Here is a 22,377-nt window from a genome sequence, read left to right as displayed (position 1 = left end):
TTTCTCTGTTAGACTCAATCATTCCAAAAAATTACAGCCCATCTTTGCTTCTTCAGATTGTCACAAATTTAGCTTTTCCTCAAGAACTATTATCGACTGGAACAACCTACCATCAAATATTGTAGATTGCACCACGATTTCCGAATTTTCGCATACCATTAATCGTCACTTTCACCATGTATAATTCCGCATCCTCTTGTATAGGCCTCGGCCAATAAATATTGAATGAATAAAGTATCTACTGCATAATTTTTAGCATTTTCAAAATTTGTGAGAAAATGATAAAATGAATTGTTCTTCACTAAATAATTCCAGCTGGAACAACAATATTACACATTTTTTCAGCTCTTGATAATTTTGTAATGCTTTTCCTGAGTCATGCTTACGATATGAAAAGAAACTTTCGCAATGTAAATTTCCATGCTGCATTCTTACAAGCAAAAGCTAAAACATGAGGCTGTAATGGCCACTATGATCCATGTACATTTAGTGTTATTTGCAATTTCTTTCATATAGTGAAGGCATAGGCCTAAGGTATAAAAAAATCATTTTCTTCAGTTCTTGGTCAGTTTCTTTCAACTGACCACATTCACAGTTTCTCGGGTGAAAGACTTACTTTAGGGAGTTATGGAGCATACCATACATTAAAAGAAATTACTGTAATTCGTTTTTCACATTAGACAGTTCCACTTCAACTCATAACACTTTCTGAATAGGGCTTGTGGGGGGGGGGGGGGAATCCTGTTTTAGAACGATTAACAAAAAGAAAGAGCAAGATTCAGCATTTTGAAACCTTTTGTGTGGAAAAAAAAACCAGTTGTCTTATTTCCATACATCCCATTCAACCAAATGGGGCGTATAGTAGGAACATTTTACTTATAACCAGGATTTTTTTTTTTCAGAGATATAGTTATTACCAATCTTATTACTGACTTGCAAGCAGTTTCCAGGCTATTTAGGCCACGGCTAAGACTTAATGAAGCCTTTCTCACTTGTCGCGGAGACCTACACCATTTAACTTCCGAAGATGTCTGCCACAGATGCGGGCAAAACATTAGGAAGAAATGCCTTAGACCAGCGGTTCTCAACCGCTGCTCCCTGTGCACTTCCCAGGGGCTCCCCGGCCACTCGAGAATAATAAAATAAATCGATAAATTTGATAAAAAAAATAAAAAAGAGGCCTAAAGGGTACCACCATATAAATAATATGCTAAAAAGGGCTCCTCGAATTAAACAGGGTTCTGCCATAGAAATTATTCACAGAAAAGGCCTCAGCGAGTCAGATAAAGTTGAGAACTGTTGCCTTAGACCATGGCCCAATAGCCTGGAAACCACTTGCAAGTCATTGAACTCCGGTCATGAAAGCCTCAGACAAATCTTAAAATTATTATTAGAAACCCTGAGTCCAGATGTGATCACATTAAGTGGCATGCACTGCATTTTTAAAATGACACAAACCATATTTACAAATCATAATTAAATACAATAACTAGGGCTTGTGTTGTTTTTCATAAAATGCATATATTAGAAATACGATTAGTATATATCTCATCACTATATGAATACTATTTTTTTATCTTAGAAGCTGGGGCTATGCCATACATAGAAAAAGGAAAGGCTTTTTTTGGCTTAAAGAAAACCAAAAATTTAAGTTATTAATTATACTGGCATATCAACTATTATTGTCTATTGATAAAAATAAATTCAAGTCTCAGTCTAATCAAAAGAAAAAAAAAATTGCCAGAAGTAGAAAAAGGAGCTATTACAGAACAAATTAATTTTCGCCAATAGTTATTATGGTTTGAACACACTTATAAATATAAAAATCTTTAGTGCTTTTCCAATTCAACATAAGGATTCACTGAAGGATTTCTTGAGCATGCTCAAAGGCTGATTTAAGGAAAAAGTTTTCATGATAATCCCTTACTAAATGGTTTTCCAAATTTTGCTTATCATTCTAATGCTACCATAAAAATATACTTTAATTAACGCGTATTACAATTTATACTTTTCTATACTTTCTTACTATACTCTTACTGATGATAAAAAGATCCAGATTTTGAAGGACATACCGTGATTCATAGGTTGAACAATATAACTGGTACTAAGTAATACACATTCTCGATGCCCTCCGGCTGAACAGAGTTAAAATGGGCATTAACTTATCAAAGAAAGAGTAAAGAAAAGCAGAATTTTCGAACCTTCACATTCGTCTTCAAAGATTTTTTTTCAAATCAAATCAAATTTATTGTTATATAACAGTACAATAAAAGGAGAAACATTTACCAAGGAGTCAATCAAAAAATGACCCATTCTGGTAAATGCTAGTAAAAATTAGTATGAAAAACAGAATAGTGTCAACTAAAAGAATCAAAATTATTCAAATTAAAATAAAAATTCATGGCAAAAGAGGAGTGCAATTTAAAAACCGTTCCACATGCTGCACCTAAAAATATAAATTTATTGGATGTTGGAATAAAAGCAAAAACGACTAGATGCAGCATGTAATTCAATTAAACTGTTAAATTATTTAAGGATTATATGAGCAAGAGAAAAACATTAAAACAAATTTTCTATACCATCAAGTGAGAACATGTATTGCTTGACACATTTTTTAATGGATGATAAATTAGTATTGTGAGCGATTTCTGGTGGTAATGTATCGTAGAATTTTGGGATAACAACTTGGTTGAGAAAAGCAAAGTCTGACTTGTAGAATTTTTTCAAATTGAATTTACTCATACAAAAAAAATCATGATTTTTTCTTTCCAACTTCAAATTATCCAAAACATTTGAAAAAAATTTGAATTAAAACAAGAAATTTTAACATTAAATTAGATAGAAAACACAAGGGAAGTTCACAAGAGTTCAAATTATCCAAGTTTTACTGCACAACAGAAATTGTTCAGACTGAGACATAAAATTTTCAAACAAATTGCAACTAGAGTCAAGACCATCTAGAATGGTAAAATCATAAAGGTGTGTGGTCAGCATTCAAAAAAGTTGACAGGAACATGACAGAAAAAGATGCGTTGTTGACATGGCACCCTGCCATAGTGTTTTGCTCAGTTTTTTTTATATTTTATTATATTTTCTTTGAATAAAATATACTTGAAATGCCTCGGCCGACAGTACAGTATTCATTTCACCTTCTCTGCTTGAAAGCACGAGTGGAAAATTTTATTCCAGATGGTTGAGTGTACATTATGGTAAATCAGTATAACTAGGTATTCTTAAATTATGCAAAAAAAGAAAAACCAATATTGATTTATTGCTCATTACTTTGGTAATCATCTTATGAGTCAGATCTCCATAAAACTGAAATTAAAAAAATTCCATGAAAGCTCTTGGTCATATGTTAAAAATAAACTCCATTACCTTTAGAACTCTCAGCTCCAGTTGAATCTTCTTGATCACCACTTTCATGGTTTGTGGCATCTGTAGATGATGACATCTCTTCAGCATCTGGCGACTCGACACTTTTCCCCCGATTGTTTCTTGGTGCTTTTGCTTTCTTGCTCTTCCCTTGCCCGCCTCTACCTTTTTTGTCTTGTTTTCGAACAGACGATGAGAGCAGTTTTTCACTTTCTTTCTTCATTTCATTTTTTACCTTTTCCACAATAGTTTTTTCAGGTACAATGCATTCATTAGCACTAGATTCTGTCATATCCAAATTAGAATCTGGTGGTCGTCTTCTTTGACTCGACCTTGATGATTTAGGTGACACCGATGTTTCTAAATCAGGGTTTTGAGATGACTTTCTCTTTCTCTTGCCACCAATGATGTTGTCTAGAAATTGAAAATATCAAAATATATATGAAATTGCCACAAATTACATATACATAGCAATGTCGTATAGCTTAATAACACTAAAATAAGAGACCCATGCTCTTCAACACCTGTCTTATGTAAAAGATTTTGGATAAAAATTGCCATGTATTGAAAAGTATATTTTAGAAAAATATAAAAACAACAAATAAATATATACAAAAGTTCAAGATCAAAAGTCCAAAAGATACAGGAATGTATCTTTTGTATATGTTACAGATAAGTCAAAAGTGTTGCCAATTTTCAGAGAGTTTTGGCTAAAGTCTGATTTGCAGAAATGATTCATGCTTTGGTTCGCCAATTCGCAAATTATCTGGAGATTTCTGGCCAATGTTCAATGTGCTGATGCAAGATGGTCCGGTAGGCTTCAAATTCTTTTTTTCATCACTATCAAGTGATACACAGCTATATATAACAGCTGTACTGGATTAGCTCCATATGGCAAGGAAAAAAAATTTTTTTTAGACAGTTTTTTTCTGTCACACTTTGAGGAGGGGAAGATTACAGCATCGTGACTGCAATATGATGGGTTGCCATAGCTAATGTGAACATAATTATCACAGAAAAATATGCCAACTAACGATGACCCCAAATCATGCTACTTTGGCTTTGATTTCAGCCACTTTGCAAACTGGCTGGGCTAAAGCCTGAAATTCAAACACTGACAGGCCAATCTAAAATGAAATTGGCCAATTTGAGAACTGGCCGATTTCAGGCTTTGGCAATGACATATACAGTGAAACCTCGCTACAATGATAATTTTTTGCATCTACTTTGAAATTGCCTTTACCCTAATGTTATAATCCTCTTGATGCAATGATACCCTCTACTACGATAACTTCCTCTACAATGATATTTTTCACAGAGCTATAACTCTCTAAAATTACTTTATGGGGCCATTGCAAAAAATCCTGGCCTGGAAACTTGTCTGAGATCACAGTCTGGAATAAAATTCTACTCCAGGATCTGAGGGATGGAAAGAAGGGGCAGAGGCAACTCGCGAAAAAATCTCCACCCGTGTGGGACCTTTTTTGGCGCTTGCCCTTTCATTTTTTGTTGATGAGGCTCTTTTTTTGCTCTCTCAATTCAGATTTGGCACCCCTCCTGTAGCAGCTCCCTGTGTGGCCACCCCTGGGGGGGGGGGGGGGGTATCATATTATACATACAGTAGAAACAAAGGCACTGACAAAAAGAAAACATTGAGGGGGCTGACAGTCGTCCCATACTAAAGCCTGTATGCAGAAGGGGAGAGAGGAGAATCATGTATTCATAAATCATTGGAGCCCTCAAATAGTTTTAGAAGTCCCCCCAGCTCTGGCCCCCAAGAGTGGAACCTCCCACAATAAACACTTCACGTTAGTGTCAAGGTTGGGTTTCTTACGGGACAGTGAAAGAAACTGAAAAAATGTGCATTAATTACAGTTTAGTTGAAGTATACATAATTAATGCTTGTTATTTCACCTCATTGGTTGTGAAATATCAAAAATATGTTTCAAAAACATTATTTTTTAACATTTAATTATAATTATCTCACCAAGATGTGTAATATAAAAAAAAAAAATTGAAGTATCAGTTTTGATTCTTGGAAAAAAACCTATTATTGCCAGGACATTTTTGGCTGAATTTTTTTTCCTGCAATGGCAAAAACTCACTTTTATAAATAATGTTTCCAGAACTGGTTTAACATTAATATAACTGATTATTTATTACTTTAAATGTGGAGATACATAATCTAAGCACTGGCGTGAAAATGCACGAATAGCTTACTTGCTGGAGACACAAAAACGTTGTGTTGTGTTTACCGAAGCACCGTTGCCACTATATGATAGCAAAATAACATCTTTACGTTTTAGCCTTTTAAATGGCTAAGTATATTTATTACAATACTCCCCCCAAAAAATATGAAATACATAGATGATTATATGAATACAAAACAGAAGTTAATGTTCATAAATCAAACGTGAAGGCTTTTTCCGCTCACGCAATGGATATCGACGAGTCCCTGGTACAGTACTTTTATCAGCAATATCATGATTCACCAGATCACTTTTTGTTGCACAGTTCTTATCAAGAGCAGAAGAATTCACTCCACTGTCTTTGACATCTGACACAGGAATACAATTGTCACAGCTAGATGAAGATTCGCTGTCATCACTGGGATTTGGAAGTGATGAATGAGTGATGTTCTCATCAACAGGAACATGTGTAATGGATCTTTCACTTGCAATTGATTTCCTAGGAATATCACATTCACTACTATCAGTAGTCACTAGATGATAAGCATGATCAGGGCGTAACTGATCAATGTGAGCAAGATATTTCTCACTAGCGATGTTAACAATCCATGTCTTGCTTCCCTTGGGTTCCACCAAAGTTCCCCGACTCCACTGATGATTCTTACTGGATCGAACAAAAACTTTCTGACCAGGGTGAAAATACCTTTTTGCATTATGACTACGGTCATAATACATTTTCTGTGAATCTTGTTGTTTTTTTACTCTTGCTTGACCACTGGGATGTACAAGAGACAATGGTGTTCTGAGTTGTCTAGACAAAAACAATTCAGCGGATGATACACTAGTTGTACAATGAGGTGTAGAACGATATGTCATCAGGAATTGAGAAAATTTCTTACTCAATGATCTATGATCATTTTGCATTTTTGACAATGCATGCTTGAAAGTCTGTACTGACCTTTTTGCGAGTCCATTAGATTGAGGATGATATGTTGGTATCAGAGTATGAATAACTGCATTAGATTTTAAAAAGGATACTGTTGCAAAGCATCAATGGTACTGAAAGAAGTAATAGAAGGCATTTGTATTACCTCCAACCATTTAGTGTGGCTATCAACAACCAAAAGATAATTCTTTTGATCTTTTTGAGCAAAGTCAATATGCACTCTATCCCATGGAAATTTGGACCCTACCCACGGTTGAAGTGGGGTTCCTGGCAAAGCTTTGCTTACTTTCTGACATGCAGAGCAATGTTGAACAAGATTTTCGATTTGTTTGTCCAATTGTGGCCACCAAATATGACTTCTCGCAATAGTTTTCATCTTGGAAATTCCAGAATGTGTATCATGCAGTAAATCTAATAAACGTGTTCTAAATTTTTCTGGAATAATTACACGCATTCCCCATAGAAGACAACCACAGTCCACGGACAACTGATCTCTTCGTATGAAAAATGGTTTTAAAGCCTCATTATCGAGTCTTTCAGGCCAACCATTCTGAACATACTTCAAGGCCATTCCCAAAATTGGGTCATTGCGAGTTGTCTTGGCAATATCTGAACTAGTTGTCGGCAAATCCTCGCAATATGAAATCTTAAATATATCAGATTGTGCATCTGTCTCAGATTCTACTGGAGCACGAGATAATCCATCAGCATTAGCATGATCAGAACCCTTTTTGCATTCAATAGAATACTTGAATGAAGATAACAACAAAGCCCACCTCTGCAGCCTAGCTGCCGCAATTACAGGGATACCTTTGTCTGGTGCAAAAATGCTTATTAAGGGGCGATGATCAGTTACCAATACAAAAGGTTTACCAAACAAATACTGCTGAAATTTTTTTATAGCAAAAATGATTGCTCCTGCCTCTTTTTCGATTTGAGAATAATTTTGTTCAGCTTTAGTTAATGTTCTAGAGGCATACGCTATGGGACGTTCCTTGTTGTCTATGACATGTGATAAAACAGCTCCTAAACCAAATGGAGAAGCATCACAAGATACTCGTAATGGCAATGTTTCATCATAATGGACAAGTACTGCATCTGATGATAGAATGTTTTTACATTTCTGAAAAGTTTCTTCACACTGAGACGACCATTTCCATGGTGTGTCCTTATGAAGCAATTCATATAGAGGACCCAATAGCATAGCAGAATTTTTAATGAACTTTGAATAATAGTTCAAAAGACCTAAAAATGACTTGAGTTCAGTGACATTAGTGGGAGCTTTCATTTGCTTAATACATCTAATCTTTTCATCAATAGGATGAATACCTTGACTGTCAATTATATGGCCAAGAAATTCTACACTTTCTTGCAAAAAACTACATTTTGACAAATTAAGTTTGACATTATAATCAGAAAATCGTTGAAATACCTTCTCTAATGTTTTCAAATGTGCATTAATTGTATCACCAGAAATCAAAATATCATCTTGAAAATATATCACTGATTGCAAACCCTGAAGGATCTTTTCAATTGATGATTGAAAAATTGCAGACGCACTATTTATGCCATACAACAATCTCGATGGGCGTACTAAACCTAGGTGAGTGTTTAGAGTAAGACATTCTTGAGAGCGTTGATCAAGTTCGATTTGTTGATAGGCATGACTCAAATCCAACTTTGAAAAATACTTTCCACCGTTGAGAGTCGAAAAAAAATCCTGCTGTGTAGGCAGTGGATACTGATTTTGATCAAGATACTTGTTCACAGTGACCTTAAAATCACCACAGAGTCGAACATCGCCATTCTTTTTCAGCACGATCACAAGAGGTGTTGCCCAACTGGAATGCTCCACAAATTTCCAAACTCCACGTTGTACGGATTTGTGAATTTCTTCGGAAACTTTCACCTTCAACGAATAAGGCACAGGACGTGATTTGCAAAAAACTGGTTGAACATCCTCCCTCATTTTCAATGTTGCCTTGATACGTCTAATTGGTTCACAACTTTCCTCGAAAAGCTTGTAATATTTATCAGTCAGTCTCTTGGCAGGATCACCCGATTCATTCACTTTGCGTATGGAAAATATTTTAGGCCAATTCAACTTGAAACATTTTATCCAGTCCCTTCCAAACAATGCTGGTCGATCACCTTTGACAATTATAGCACGGGACTTGGAAGTCTGATTCTCATAAGTGACATCTACAATCACTTCCCCTGAAACATCAATAGGATTTTGATTGTAATCTTTAAGAAATACATTCGTAAACTTGGGAACAACATGAGGTAAATGTTTCTTCAGCCAACACTCGGAGATAATGGCTACATCTGCCGCAGTATCTAACTCCATTTCCAATTGTTTACCACAGATCTGTATGTTAACCAAGAAACGAGATTCTTTATTTAATTTATTAATTGAATTCACTGAAAATAAATTATACTCTTCAGTGTCCAATTTATCTGCAGTAGATACCATTTTAGCAGAGAAATTTTTCTGCTTTGACTTGCATACTGGAGAAATATGTCCAATTTTATTGCAGGCATGGCACCTAGAATTTTTGTATTTACACTTTTCGGCAGTGTGTGACGCACCACATCGATAGCATTTCTGAGAACTTGATTTGTTTTCGTGAATACCTTTACTCCATCTTCGCTTATTTTGATGAAAAGTCGATTTTCCCACTTTGTTTACATTCGATGAGAGTCCAACCGCTGTAATCTTGATATTACTAGAGCCTTCTTCAGCGAGTTCCATTGCTACAGCTATGTCAATGGCATCTGCAAGTTTCAAATTTTTTCTTGCCAGTAGACGTTTTTGAGTTGCCTCGCAGCGAATACCGCAAACGAATCTATCCCGCAAAGCCTTGTTCAAAAAATCGCCAAAAACGGACGTTGATGCAAGCCGTTTTAATTCCACCAAATACTCAGCGATACTTTCACCCTCCTTTTGATTTCGTCGGTGAAACTTGAATCTTTCAGCGATGGTAATCGGTGCCGGACGAAAATGTTCTTGAAGCAATTTGACGAGTTCTTCATACTCACAGTCTTTGGGTAGACGCTGTGTTAGCAAGTTACGAAGCAATTTATATGTTTTTGCACCGAGCACGGAGATCAACACCGGCACGCGTTTTTCATCTTCCACTTCATTAGCTAGCAAATACTGCTCGAGCCGTTCGATGTACAAGTCAAAATCTTCATTGGCATCATCATAAATCGACAACTGCCCAACTAAGCCTATTTTCAACATTGTAGCTATAGCGCAATCAGTTTCTTTTTCAGCCGTACAAGGTTCGATTTATTTACCTTTACAGGAACACTTCCTCGTCGCCATTTTTATAAATAATGTTTCCAGAACTGTTTTAACATTAATATAACTGATTATTTATTACTTTAAATGTGGAGATACATAATCTAAGCACTGGCGTGAAAATGCACGAATAGCTTACTTGCTGGAGACACAAAAACGTTGTGTTGTGTTTACCGAAGCACCGTTGCCACTATATGATAGCAAAATAACATCTTTAGGTTTTAGCCTTTTAAATGGCTAAGTATATTTATTACACTCACCAACTCAAAAATTTATTAATTCTTATAGTAAAGTTCAGCGAGAAGTGTGTGTTTGTGTTCAAAACTACCTTATTTATATTAAAAAAAAATAAACAAATGCATAGTAATGTTCCACATGCATAAATGGAGGAAAAATCAATTTTTGCCAGGATGGTTTTTACCACCTATGGCAAAAACTCGCCAGCCCTGTAAAGAAGTAATGTGTTAAATATCTGAAATTTCCAAAAAGCTGTGATTGAGTTGAAATGCTTTTAAGTTGTTATACAAACTCAGCAGGTTTAAAAATAATATATATGTTTTTGGATTCATCCACTTTGGAACAGCCTGTTTAGTTACATCATGAACATTACACTGAACTGATGAAAGTGAACAATTAATTTTAAAATGGTTACATTTCTTGTCAATAAAAGTAATTTGAAGTTTATAAATAAATAAAGGACTTTATTCAAATATACAACTAATAAAATCTTTCAAAACTGATACTATATTAACTAGAGATGTAAAATTATCGAGAATAATCTTTAGGAGAATATTCTTGAGAAGATTTTCATCGAGGAGAATACAGTTGCCCCCCATATATATATTCATGGGTATATTCATGGTTTTTTTTGTTTGAAGAAAATTTTTTTTGACAACACTCAGCAATCATCATTCATGTTTTTTGTTTACAAAATTTGAGTTGTGTTTGATTAGGATGGCTCATTCTTCTAGTGCTACTGATAATGCTTTGAAAGGGTAAATAAAAGTGAAAACTTGACAAGAAAAATTAGATACATTGTCTTTGTTTGGTGAAAGTAAGTAAATACTGTGGTCCGCCATTACGGAATCAACGAATCTACGGTGAGATATATAAAGAAAAAGGAATCTAAAATTCATTCAGCCGTATCTGTAGCTGCACCCATGGCAATCAAAACTTTGGAGCACCTACGGGATCCGTGTGCTTCTCGTACAAAAAACGCTGTTTGTGGGTACAAGACTGATACAAAAAAGTATTCCAATTGATTGTAATATTTTAACACAAAAGGCGAAAAATGTTACTCTTCCATAAGGAAAGGGCTGGTGAAACGTCTATTTCATCAGAATTTTATGCAAATAATGGTTGGTTTTATAGGTTTAAGCGATTTGGATCACGCAATGTAAAAATCACCTGCGATCAAGCCTCTGCCAACCAGGAGGCAACTACAAAATTTTCAAAGGCTTTTTAGAAAATTATTGAAGAGAAGGGTTATGTACCTCAGCAGGTGTTTAACGCTGACGAAACTACACTATTTTGGAAGAAAATGCTGTAAAGAAGTTAAGCAAGAAAAGAACAGCGAGCTCCCCTGGTTTTAAGGCAAGTATAGATAGACTTACTATGTTGTTTTGTGCAAATGTGTATGGGTAGCATGATAAAGCCCACCATCATTTTCAAATCTGTGAATCCATGCATATTGAAGGGAAAGATAAGCCAAAGCTCCCAGTATTTTGGACGAACAATAAAAAGGCTTGGACTATGAAAACACTCTTCCTGTATTGGTTTAAACGGTGTTTCATTCTGGAAGTCAGGAGGTACCTTGAGAGTGAATATGTGCTATTCAAATTTCTTTTGATGCTTGATTGACATTCTTTTGATGCTTGATTGACATTCTTTTGATGCTTGATTGACATTCTTTTGATGCTTGATTGACATTCTTTTGATGCTTGATTGACATTCTTTTGATGCTTGATTGACATTCTTTTGATGCTTGATTGACATTCTTTTGATGCTTGATTGACATTCTTTTGATGCTTGATTGACAGAGGAGGAATTAATGCAGCTGACTGGTCCTAAAACTGAAGTGGTACTAGATGAAGATCAAGATAAAGACGTAGAAGACAACTTCACCACAAGTAACATAGCGGAAGGGCTTCGCAAGCTCAAATCAGTAACAGATTTTCATAACATAGATCCCTCTATTTTACGTTCTTCACATGTAAAAAAATTAGTAAAGGAAGCCTTGTCAACATACTCCAACATACTTGATGATATGAAGATAAGAAATGGCAAACAGAAAAATCACAACGTTCTTTCATAAAACATCGCCAACAATTGCTGCACCCTCTTTTACATTCCCTTCTACCTCTGCGTCACCCTTCTCTTTCTCATGATGTTCAATAAACGAGATATACAAGAAAAAAAATGATGGTTTCAGTTATTCGTGGATTTCTGTATTCGCGGTCACCCCCGAAAAGTAATCCCCGCAAATACGGGGGCTGATTGTATTCTCTGGAAGGACTACTATAATAAATAACTTGAGAATATTCTTATTATTCTTGAGAATATTCTCCTGTTATTTATAATATACAGTTATATATACTATCCTTGAGAATATTCTCTGGAAGGACTATTTTTATAAATTACTGAAGATTTTGATTTTTTATCAAAAATAATAAGAGAATTATTCTTAAGTTATTTATAAGTCCTTCCACACACAGAGAATATTCTCTAGTTATTTATTATTTGTAATTTGATAGATATATAAATTTTGTTTTTAGATATAGAATATTTGATATAAGATAGATAATCTCTATAGATAACATGAGAATAATTCTTATTTTGAATAAGAATATTCTCTGTTGGGAATGTTGAAATTTGTAGCCCACAATATTAAAGTTTAAAAGCAAGAAAATGAAACCAATATGGCTGAATTGCATAACCTCCAAAGAAATGTCAGTGATACAGAATTTAAGTGTATGTACATTGAAGAAAATGATAGTTCTGTATCTTCTTAGAATGAAGGTGATTATAACAATAGCTTCCTTTATCAATCAACTTTGGTTGCTTTTGCAAAAATTGCTTTCTTGAGGCTCTTAAAAAGTTCATAACCAAACTTCTAAAACCTATCACCATGACCAAATGAATATTTTGAGAATATTCTCGAACTAAAAGTAGTCGTTAAGAGGTTATTATACCAAAAATTGTTTTGTCTTAACCAGTCGACTGTCCCACTTTTTTTCTGAAGATGTGCGTATGCTTTTTCCCTTTTTTTTCCATTTCTTGAAAGTTTGAAATATTGAAATATTTTTTATAGCATGTTTTTTTATAGCTCGAATGTGACGAGACATAATATGATACCCCAAAAGTGGGGAGGGGCGGTCCTTATGTCCCGTGACTAAAAGAAATGCTGTTGATGGATTTATGTGGAACCATAGTAGTTGAACCTTTGCTAAAAGATATATGAGTAATAAAACACAGATGCATCTTCACAAGGGAGTTGGAAATTGAAACAAAAGCTTTGGGAATGCAGCTTTGCAAAACCGCTGTGGTGGTCAAGTGGTCATAATGACGGACTTGCATCGCGGGGATCCGGATTCGAACCCCACCGTCACCGCAGTGGTGGTCGGCTGAAGTTGGTTTCCTGTGGTTCCCAACTTCGAGGCGCAAATGCGAGCCGATCTCCCCATTAAAAAGTCTCGCCACAGAGAGCAACACGCCTACAAGGATAAATTATTCAATCATTACACTTCACTCACAGTTAGAAAAACTGGTGGCAGATGGCAGCACGACACATAACAAGCATTACACAGAAACAAACTTCACATCAGGTTTCACTACACGTACACACATCTTCCCGCATGTACCAATTCGTCAGAGGTTCCGCAGAGGAATATGGACGAGGTGCATGCGTGGTTTAGTAGCAGAGTTGGTAAAAAAACCGTTTTTTTTAAAAAAAAACAAAAAAACCGGGTTTTTTTGGTTTAAACCAGGTTTTTTTTGGTTTAAACCGGTTTTTTTGTTTTAAATAGTATTAACATTAAAAACAATGAAATTTCTGAAAAATCATTCAAACTTCCAATAATTAACAAAAATAAAATGTTTATTAATGTAATTAACACAATTCCCATGCTAATTAATCAATAAATATTTATTAAATTTTAACAAAAACCAACTTTTGCCATTTAATTATTTTTTGCTTAACTCAATGGATTACTGTGTGTTTGAAAATTCTTTTAATGTTATTATTAATCATATAATATATAAAGGCTTTTCTCCAGTTACTTTCAGTATACTTAATTACGAAGCTATTTTGCAAAAAGTGGGAAATTTGCTCGCAGAATGGAAACGATAGCCAGTCAAGGCAAAATTATAACTTAATTATAGCATTGCACGACTCCATAATTAACGGAAACATCACAAAAAAAATGAAGTAATTGAACAAATAACTACAACTTACTCAAAAAATGTTAAATATGTTGTCCACCGCATGTTCTGGCTACGAGGTTGAAAGCACAAAAATTCTTGTTCGACAACAGAATCGGAATATGCCATGGTCATAATGTGGATGTGCTTGCAATTCAGCTTTATTAAACCAAACGCGCCCCCTTTCCCCCGTTCATATTCCTGAGGAATGAGGAACTTCTAACATATAGGGAATGTGCTGGAGATTACAATTCATCAAAGTTTGCAATCTGACCACTGTTTATAACATTTTGAGGTACCCCCACAGCCAGTAGTTACAAGGGTTAAGGTGCATCCTGTCAAAATGGATCTTCAGCAGCTGCTTTGCTGGTATTGCAATGTGCATCTTGATAGAAGTTCTATCCACACACTGATGCTGTGGAAGTGCCGAAATGATGTGGTTGCACAAAATAGATTATACTGCTGGCCAAGTACAGCATCATCTACTTGCACATTTTGCACTTTTTTCTTTTGCGAAAGAAACGTCCATTGCTTCAGGAGTATCCATGCAAATTTTCAGGTCATTCCGATCAGTACTTATTGTATAGTTTTGGAATCAAAACTTAAATTATAATCACCCTGTATATAGCTGATTATTTTTTATAAATCTGTTACTACTATACAGTAGAACCTTGATTAACTGGGCTTAACAATGTGTGTGTGAAAGTATAAAAAAACAACTATTGAATATTAAGACTGGGAGATATACAGTAGATGTGCTACTTCTTATGGGAATGAAAATGTATGTGAGGTAATGTAACAACTAGTACACTAGTCTTTGTCCTTTAAGGACAGCTGGTGTCTTTATTGGATTATAGGACCACCTGCCCCTAGCATGATGGTGTCACTACTGTAGCTGCTTCTTTGTGAAGGGAAAAAGAAACCCTGTGAGATATGTAATACACCACTACATTTAGATGTGTGATGCAATCCTTATTCATGAATTTGCTAAAGATAGAGCATCAGAATGTAGCCAAAGGTTAGAAAATGTTGTAAGAATGAGAAGTTTTGGCTTTTATATATAACTTTAAATGACTAAGATACTTCATATGAAAAATATATATATATTCTGGCAACTTTTATGAGACTTTTTGAAAAAAACCACTTATAAAATCTTATGTCATTTAAAGATATACCGTCAGAATGTACCCCAAGGATATAAAAGGAGGTAAATATGAAACATTTTGGCTAATAATGAACAAATATGATATTTTTCAGGGAAAAAAATAATATTTAGGCCACTTCTATCTGATTTTTTGAAAAAAACCAAAGTGGTTTTTTTAAAAAAACCAGTTGGTTAAAACCAAGGTTTAAACCGTGGTTTAAACCAAACAACCCTGTTTAGTAGTAGTAGTAGCTTTGCAAAACATGACAAAGATAATAGTAATAATAATCTCAGACCTTGAAATATAATTGTCAACTCCATCTAGTGATGAGATAATAAAGTAGAAGGATGGCTGTACAGAGATGGCAGCACATGTATGACAAATTATTTCGTCATATCTATGTGAAAAAGGCTGAAAAGTCTGCGTGTCAGTAAATGTCGTCGTAGGCAACACCATTACGTATATCAGCGAAGGCAAATGCCGTCTTAACCATTTGACTGGTGAAAAAGACCGACAAAAGTCTGCACGTCAGCAAATGCTGTCGTAGGCACCAACATTACGTATGGCAGCGACGGCAAACGCTGTCGTAAACCACTTGACTGGTTAAATGTTTCAGGCAAAATAAAAAAATAAATTTGTTTATATTTCATAATATAAACAAAATTTATAAAAAAAAAATCATTATCCAAAGAAAAACATTCTTGATTATTCCCTAATTTTCACATCCAAAAGAATATTCTACATTTTCCAGAAAATATTCTGCATTTTCCAGAGAATATTCTCACCTCACATCTCTAATATTAAAATTACAGTTGATAAAATCCTCCTGTAACAGCAGCAAATTAAGCTTATGATTGAATTAAGCTTATGACAAGTATGAAAGAAAGTGATTTTTAGAAATCAGTTTCTTCCATTTCCTCAACATTTAGTGGTAGGAACCTATTTGTTCCTGCTGTTTTTTTAAATGGTTTTTTCCAACTCGGACGGAGCTTCTTAATCTTGGCAGCGGCATACCTGATGAACTTGGTAGATATGTCAAAATGTTTTTCAGACACATATGGAGCATTCAAAGTTATGGGCCTGTATGAGGTGTGGAGAGCACCATTTCAAGTTTTGCAGAACTCAAAAGAATTTCATCTTTTGCATTCATTCATTCTAAGCTGAGAAATCGATACTACAGCATACAACTGCTAAAAAAACTTTTGTTTTCAATGTTGCACTGCAGTGAGGAAAATGAGGATTTCTATAACATTTTCTGATATTTTGTAATTATTATTTGTAATAATAATCTGTTTTCTAAAAATCTTTAAAATAGGATAAAAATTTCCATTTTCCAATAGTACAGAAGAGATCAGTGCCGTTTAATAAATTAATGATGTTTAATTGTTTTGTTACTTGAAAAAGTCAAAAGTAATTTTTTCAATCAGAATCAAATTAGATGAATGGATTTTAAACTTTTAATGAAACTTCTCTAGGTCTGATGAAAAGCTTCAGCTAGATATGTGATCTTGGTCAAAGGACTGATACAATTTTTATAACTGATTTTACATGTGCATAGTTAAATTGTCATAGGCCTAATTCAAATTTATTAGAGGTGTTAAAATGTTTAGAGGCTTTACTCTTGAATCTGCACAGAAACAAGAAGCATCCTCGTTTTTATTTGATGCTCTTTAGCATGGAGCCACACTCTATACAGGACAACGACTTTGAACACTCCATATGTGTCTGGTCACGATCTAATTCGCTCAGATCTCGATTCTTCTCTATTCTGTGCCTAACTATAATCAAAACCTTCTGTAAACTCCAGGGGGCTTTGCTATAACTCATTGCGAATTGAAGGACCAGACACATCCTGCTTCACATAGTTTTGCAATTACTCAGACTAGAGCGTCTTGAAATACAGTGAAACCTTGCTACTATGAAAACTCTTTCTACAACAATCATTTTCTGTATCTACATTGGGGGTACGATTACAGGGTATCAATTACTAGCAAATTCGCAGATGATGTGAAGCTAATGGGGGTAATCAGGAATGAAAGGTTTTCTGAACATTGTTCAGCGGTGGTCAAAAAAGCAAATAGAATGCTTGGTCTCATTTTTAAAAAGGTCTCTTCGCGTTCTCCTAAAGTCATTCTTCCGCTTTTCCGAGAATTAGTTCGTCCTGGACTGGAGTATGCTGTAAGGTTCTGGAGACCATACCTACAGAGGGACATAGAATTGGTTGAAGGGGTGCAGAGAAGAGCTACGCGTGTCCTTGTTGGCACACAGGGCTTGAGTTATGAAGAGAGACTTCATTTTTTGAATATGTTTACATTGGATGAACGTAGGTGTCGAGGAGATATGATCGAAGTGTTCAAAATTTTCAATGGGATGGATAGGATGGACCATGAACTTTTAGTACGCCGCCAATCGACTGCTTTTACAAGGGGACACCAGTATCGATTGGTGAGGGACAATGCAAGGTTATGGTGTCGCAGGGAATTTTTCTCTAATAAGGTTGTTAATAAATGGAATAGCTTACCCCCGGAGGTAGTAAATTGTAACACAATTGACACGTTTAAAAAGAAATACGATAAACATGTTGGGGTAAATTGAGAAGCTATCCATACTTAGAATAAGACAACCATAAGTATTCTTTATGGGCATTGTACGATATTTTATCACGTGTATATATTGTTTATAATTTGTGTTAATTGCATTTTTAATTGGGTTGCTGTTTTTTTTTTTTTGAAATATATGACATCCATATTTTTATGGCCACTTTTATGTCCTCATCTTTTGATCAGCCACCTCGTTGGGCATTTTGCCTGTTGTGGCGTTGTATGTGTATTGAAATTGCCTTTACCTTAATGTAGTGCCCGAGTGGTATGGTGGTAAGATGCTCGTCTACCATCGTGAATGTTGTTGTCAGGGTCCCGGGTTCGAACCCAAGGGAGGATATAGATAAGATATTTTCCCAAAAACGAACTCGAGGCGACCACCGATAGACAGCACCTTCACTTCCAACCTATCTCACTAATGGCAGTAAATTGCAATATAGCGATATGGCCAGAGTTGGTGTTTGGTGAAGTAGTAGTAGTACCTAATGTAAAACTCCTCTTGATACAATGATATCTTCTACAACTACAACAACTTCTCCAGAGAGCTATAATGATATTTTTTAGCTTTGCTGTTTTGGTCTATTCTCAAATTCTTTTCTTTAATGAGTCTTTGTGAAACCAGTTTTGTTCTGCTTTTCTTCCCCTTGAACACTTGTTGTGGTGTGTTAATCAATTTTTTTTAATCTGCACCCACTCCATCCCCCATACAAGGCCTGTGGCTACTTCCATGAGCATTAGTTGGGCACAGTTAGCTCTTTGACCAATCTTCTTTTGGGTATTGCGGACAATATTGTTTGGGTATTGTCTGTCCCACATGTAGAAGGCTTCCTCATTACTTGAGCATAGCAGCACATCTAATTGTTTGTTACTGTAGTTGTGAGTTTTCTACTTTTCTACCACAGTCTTGTCCCTTTTTTAAGGACTTGTCTACTAGACTCCAGACATTCAATTTTGTCTTTTTTTTCCCCTTCATGCACCCCTAATTTTAAAACTCAACACCACCTCCTGTATTACAATAATGGTGTCTAGTGCTTCTGCTATATGACACAAATAATAATTTTTTCTTACAAGGTAAGTTTTCAACAACAACTACAGTAGGTAATGTAAGTTTTCAACAACTCGAATGTTCAGAAAGAAGGTCAGAACTAAGAAGTTCTGCTGTCAGTAATATTCCTTCCTCAATCACTATATGCTGTGTGTGAAGTTGTGACGGGGAAACAAATTGACCATCAGTTTTAGCATATCTTGTCCATACATATCGATCAAACAGACAAAAATATATCTAAAATACACTGCTGGCCACCCAAATTGTAACACCAAGAAAGACAAGAGATATCGCAACAATATTTATTTTGTAGATAACATGTTGACCAAGCATCAAATGATTAAATTTATAGACTTCTGTGAAGTGTGGTTCCTGCCAAAATCAGTAGCCAGAGTAGCCGCCATTGTTGAAGATCACCGCTGCCACACGCCTCGGCATTGATTCAAAGAGACTTTGGATGTGTTCTTGGGGTACAGCAGACGAAGCAGCTTCACCGCGTTGCCAAAGTTGATCTGGTGTGGCAGCTGGGGATGTAATCTGGGTCAGTCGTTGAGCAACCATGGACCACATGTTTTCTATCGGCGAAAGATCCGGAGAGCGAGCTGGCCAGGGAAGCAATTCAATCTGGCGATTGACGAAGAACCTTTGGACAATGCGTGCCACGTGTGGTCGCGCATTATCCTGTTGAAATATGGCTGTGGGCAAGCCCTGAAGGTAAGGAAGGACAACTGGCTCCAACACCTTGGAGATGTAGCGCTGGCTTTTTAAAGTACCGGCAATGCGTACTAGAGGAGTGCGAGAGTGATATCCAATACCGCCCCATACCATAATACCCGGTGCAGGACCAGTGTGGCGGTGCGTAACGCAGCTGTTCAGCATCCTCTCTCCACGGTGTCTCCAGACTCGAATCCGACCATCGTGGTGTTGCAGACAGAAGCGTGACTCGTCAGTAAAGACAATTTCATTCCATTGTGCCGTCCACATCCTTCTTTCATCGCACCATTGGCGGCGGAGACGTCTGTGGTTCTGCGTCAAGGGTAGACGAAGCAATGGACGTCTTGCGGACAGACCACTCTGCTGTAAACAGCGTCGAATGGTACGCGCAGACACTGGATGATGCGGTACAGACTGAATGTGCTGTGCTATGATTCGTGATGTGGCTGAGCGATCCGTCACTGCCATACGCCTGTCATCACGTGAAGTGGTGCACTGAGGTGGATGCGATCGAACACGTCGGTCCGTCGTACCCTCCTGCATCCAACGATCACATATCCGCATTACAGTTGTTTGGTTTCGTCCAACACGACTACCGATTTCCCTGAAAGATAATCCACAATCTCGGTAGGCCACTATCCTTCCTCTGTCGAACTCGGATACTTAATCAAAAGATGATCGCTGTTTTCTACGAGGCATAATTGATTGTTTTTTTGAAAAAACCACAAGAAAAACACAATTGCCGTACTTCAAATCGTCGAAATCTCCAAGCCTTAAATAGCGCTTTGAAGTGGCGCCACAGGCGCGCGTGATGTGCGTCTGCGCTGAAATTCTAATCATTTGCATATCTCACCTCCGCTAATGCATGTTGTAAATTTCATATTATTTGCATGCTTCCTTCAGGGTGTTGCATTTACGGTGGCCAGCAGTGTATTTCAGATGAACATTACACAGATGTGCCAACTTTTGAAATCCAGAAATCCGGAGATTCTCCCGAGGCCCGAGGGGGGTACCCCCCCCCCTCCCCCCGACCCTCATAGACTTGATCAAAAAAAAAAATCATAAATTTTTTTTTTTTTTTTTAAATAAATTAAGAAAAAGTTACATTCTCCCTCCCCTCAAGGCAGGTTCTGCATTGCCCCTGAGAAGAATATAATTCCATGCCAGTCCTTCCATGCAGAATAGAGAAATCACATCTACATACTGTTCATAAAGTATATTTCCTTTCGTGGATGCTATCAGTGATTGATAATCTTGGGTATATGAATTCTTAAAAGCTTTATATTTAGCTGTATATAGCTTAAAGTTTTATATTTTCTTTCTGAAGATGTTTAATCGGAAGAAACGATTTAAAAAAATTCAAATTACAAAGCTGCGGACGAAAAAATGTGTTTACCGCCCGGCTGTTAATGGAATACAATAACGATTATACAGGAATTTCAGCAACCACGGGCTTCCCCCCGATAAATGGTACGAAAACGAAGTCGCGTCTTTGCCAGTTGCTTAAATACGGTCACAGAGACTTTTTCTTACGGCTACTCGATGGAAATGACTATGGCTGTTCTCTATGGGTGTTTCCCCTAACGACGATGGTAATTATTGACGCCACAACAATGTGAAAGCTCCTGTAAAATCTAATTTTCTGCCAAAATCCGGAGAAATTTTAACAAATCCGGAGAGCGGGAGGAAGGATGAAAAATCTGGAGTCTCCCACTTGAATCGGGAGAGTTGGCAGGTCTGATTACATAATAATCAGGTAGTTGAATCATTAGAATTTTTGCTTTCAACATTTTACGAATTATTTTTTTAAATGCATATGTTTTCATGTGTCAAAACAGATTATAAATACTGATAAGTTATAGGCTAAATCAAAGTCACGTATATCAACAATATAGAAGTTTCTTTATCGGTATTTTCAAATAAAATAGATATACAGATACAATATATACTTTAGTTACTCAAAGTATTTTTTTAATTAAACAAAGTACTGTTTTAATTAAAGTAATTAACTGAAGGAAGTTTTAATTAAACTCACATTCAAAGTAATTTTAAGTATTGTTATTACCACTGACCAATGCACTGCGGAGGGGGGGGGGGTGTCCCTTCCCTTCGGCTGATGCTTTAAAAAAGCAATAGTAAAAAAACAAACCTCCCAAACCCCCACCTTGAGAAAATTCTGCCCATGTGCCTATGACTATCAAACCTTATGGTAAATATATTATTTTTTTCTTACCTACATAATGATTTTTTAATAACTAATTAATCAATACTGGGGAATATAAGAGCTTACAAATGCATTTCTGAAAAAAACTATGAAAAACTGAAAAAAAAATGCCTGCAGTGCCATAATTGCGGATAGAGATAATTATGATGCCTCTGGATATAATGATAATCCCTCTACAACTATATTTTTCTCGGGTCAGCAGAATGTTGCTGTATCACGGTTTCACTGTATATAAACTATATTTTACACACCGTCAATCAACTACTTCGACAAGGGGGGGACACCAGTATCGTTTAGTAAGGGACAATTCCAGGTTATGGTGTCCCAGGGAGTTTTCTCTAATAGGGTTGTCAAATGGAATAGCTTACCTTCAAGTGTCAAGAATTCAAACACAATTGACACATTTAAACAGA

General features: G+C 36.0%; 1 protein-coding gene across 2 annotated transcripts in view; it reads right to left on the bottom strand.

Annotated features, from left to right (window-relative positions):
* Positions 1 to 22,377, bottom strand: part of LOC149067442 (uncharacterized) — a 148,527-nt gene that overhangs the window by 22,837 nt on the left and 103,313 nt on the right. For both annotated transcript variants that reach the window (XM_089252671.1, XM_089252672.1), the window contains exon 22: positions 3,379 to 3,789. In XM_089252671.1, the coding sequence (XP_089108797.1) occupies positions 3,379 to 3,789 (411 nt within the window). The remainder of the gene's footprint in view (positions 1 to 3,378; positions 3,790 to 22,377) is intronic.

This window comes from Pholcus phalangioides, unplaced genomic scaffold (assembly GCF_987345545.1).
Source record: "Pholcus phalangioides strain wild (caught in Gottingen) unplaced genomic scaffold, Ppha-v1.0 ptg000030l_1, whole genome shotgun sequence".
In the NCBI taxonomy this organism is placed as follows: Eukaryota; Metazoa; Arthropoda; class Arachnida; order Araneae; family Pholcidae; genus Pholcus; species Pholcus phalangioides.
The sequence above is the reverse complement of the archived record's forward strand: the minus strand, read 5'-3'. Positions and strand labels throughout refer to the sequence as shown.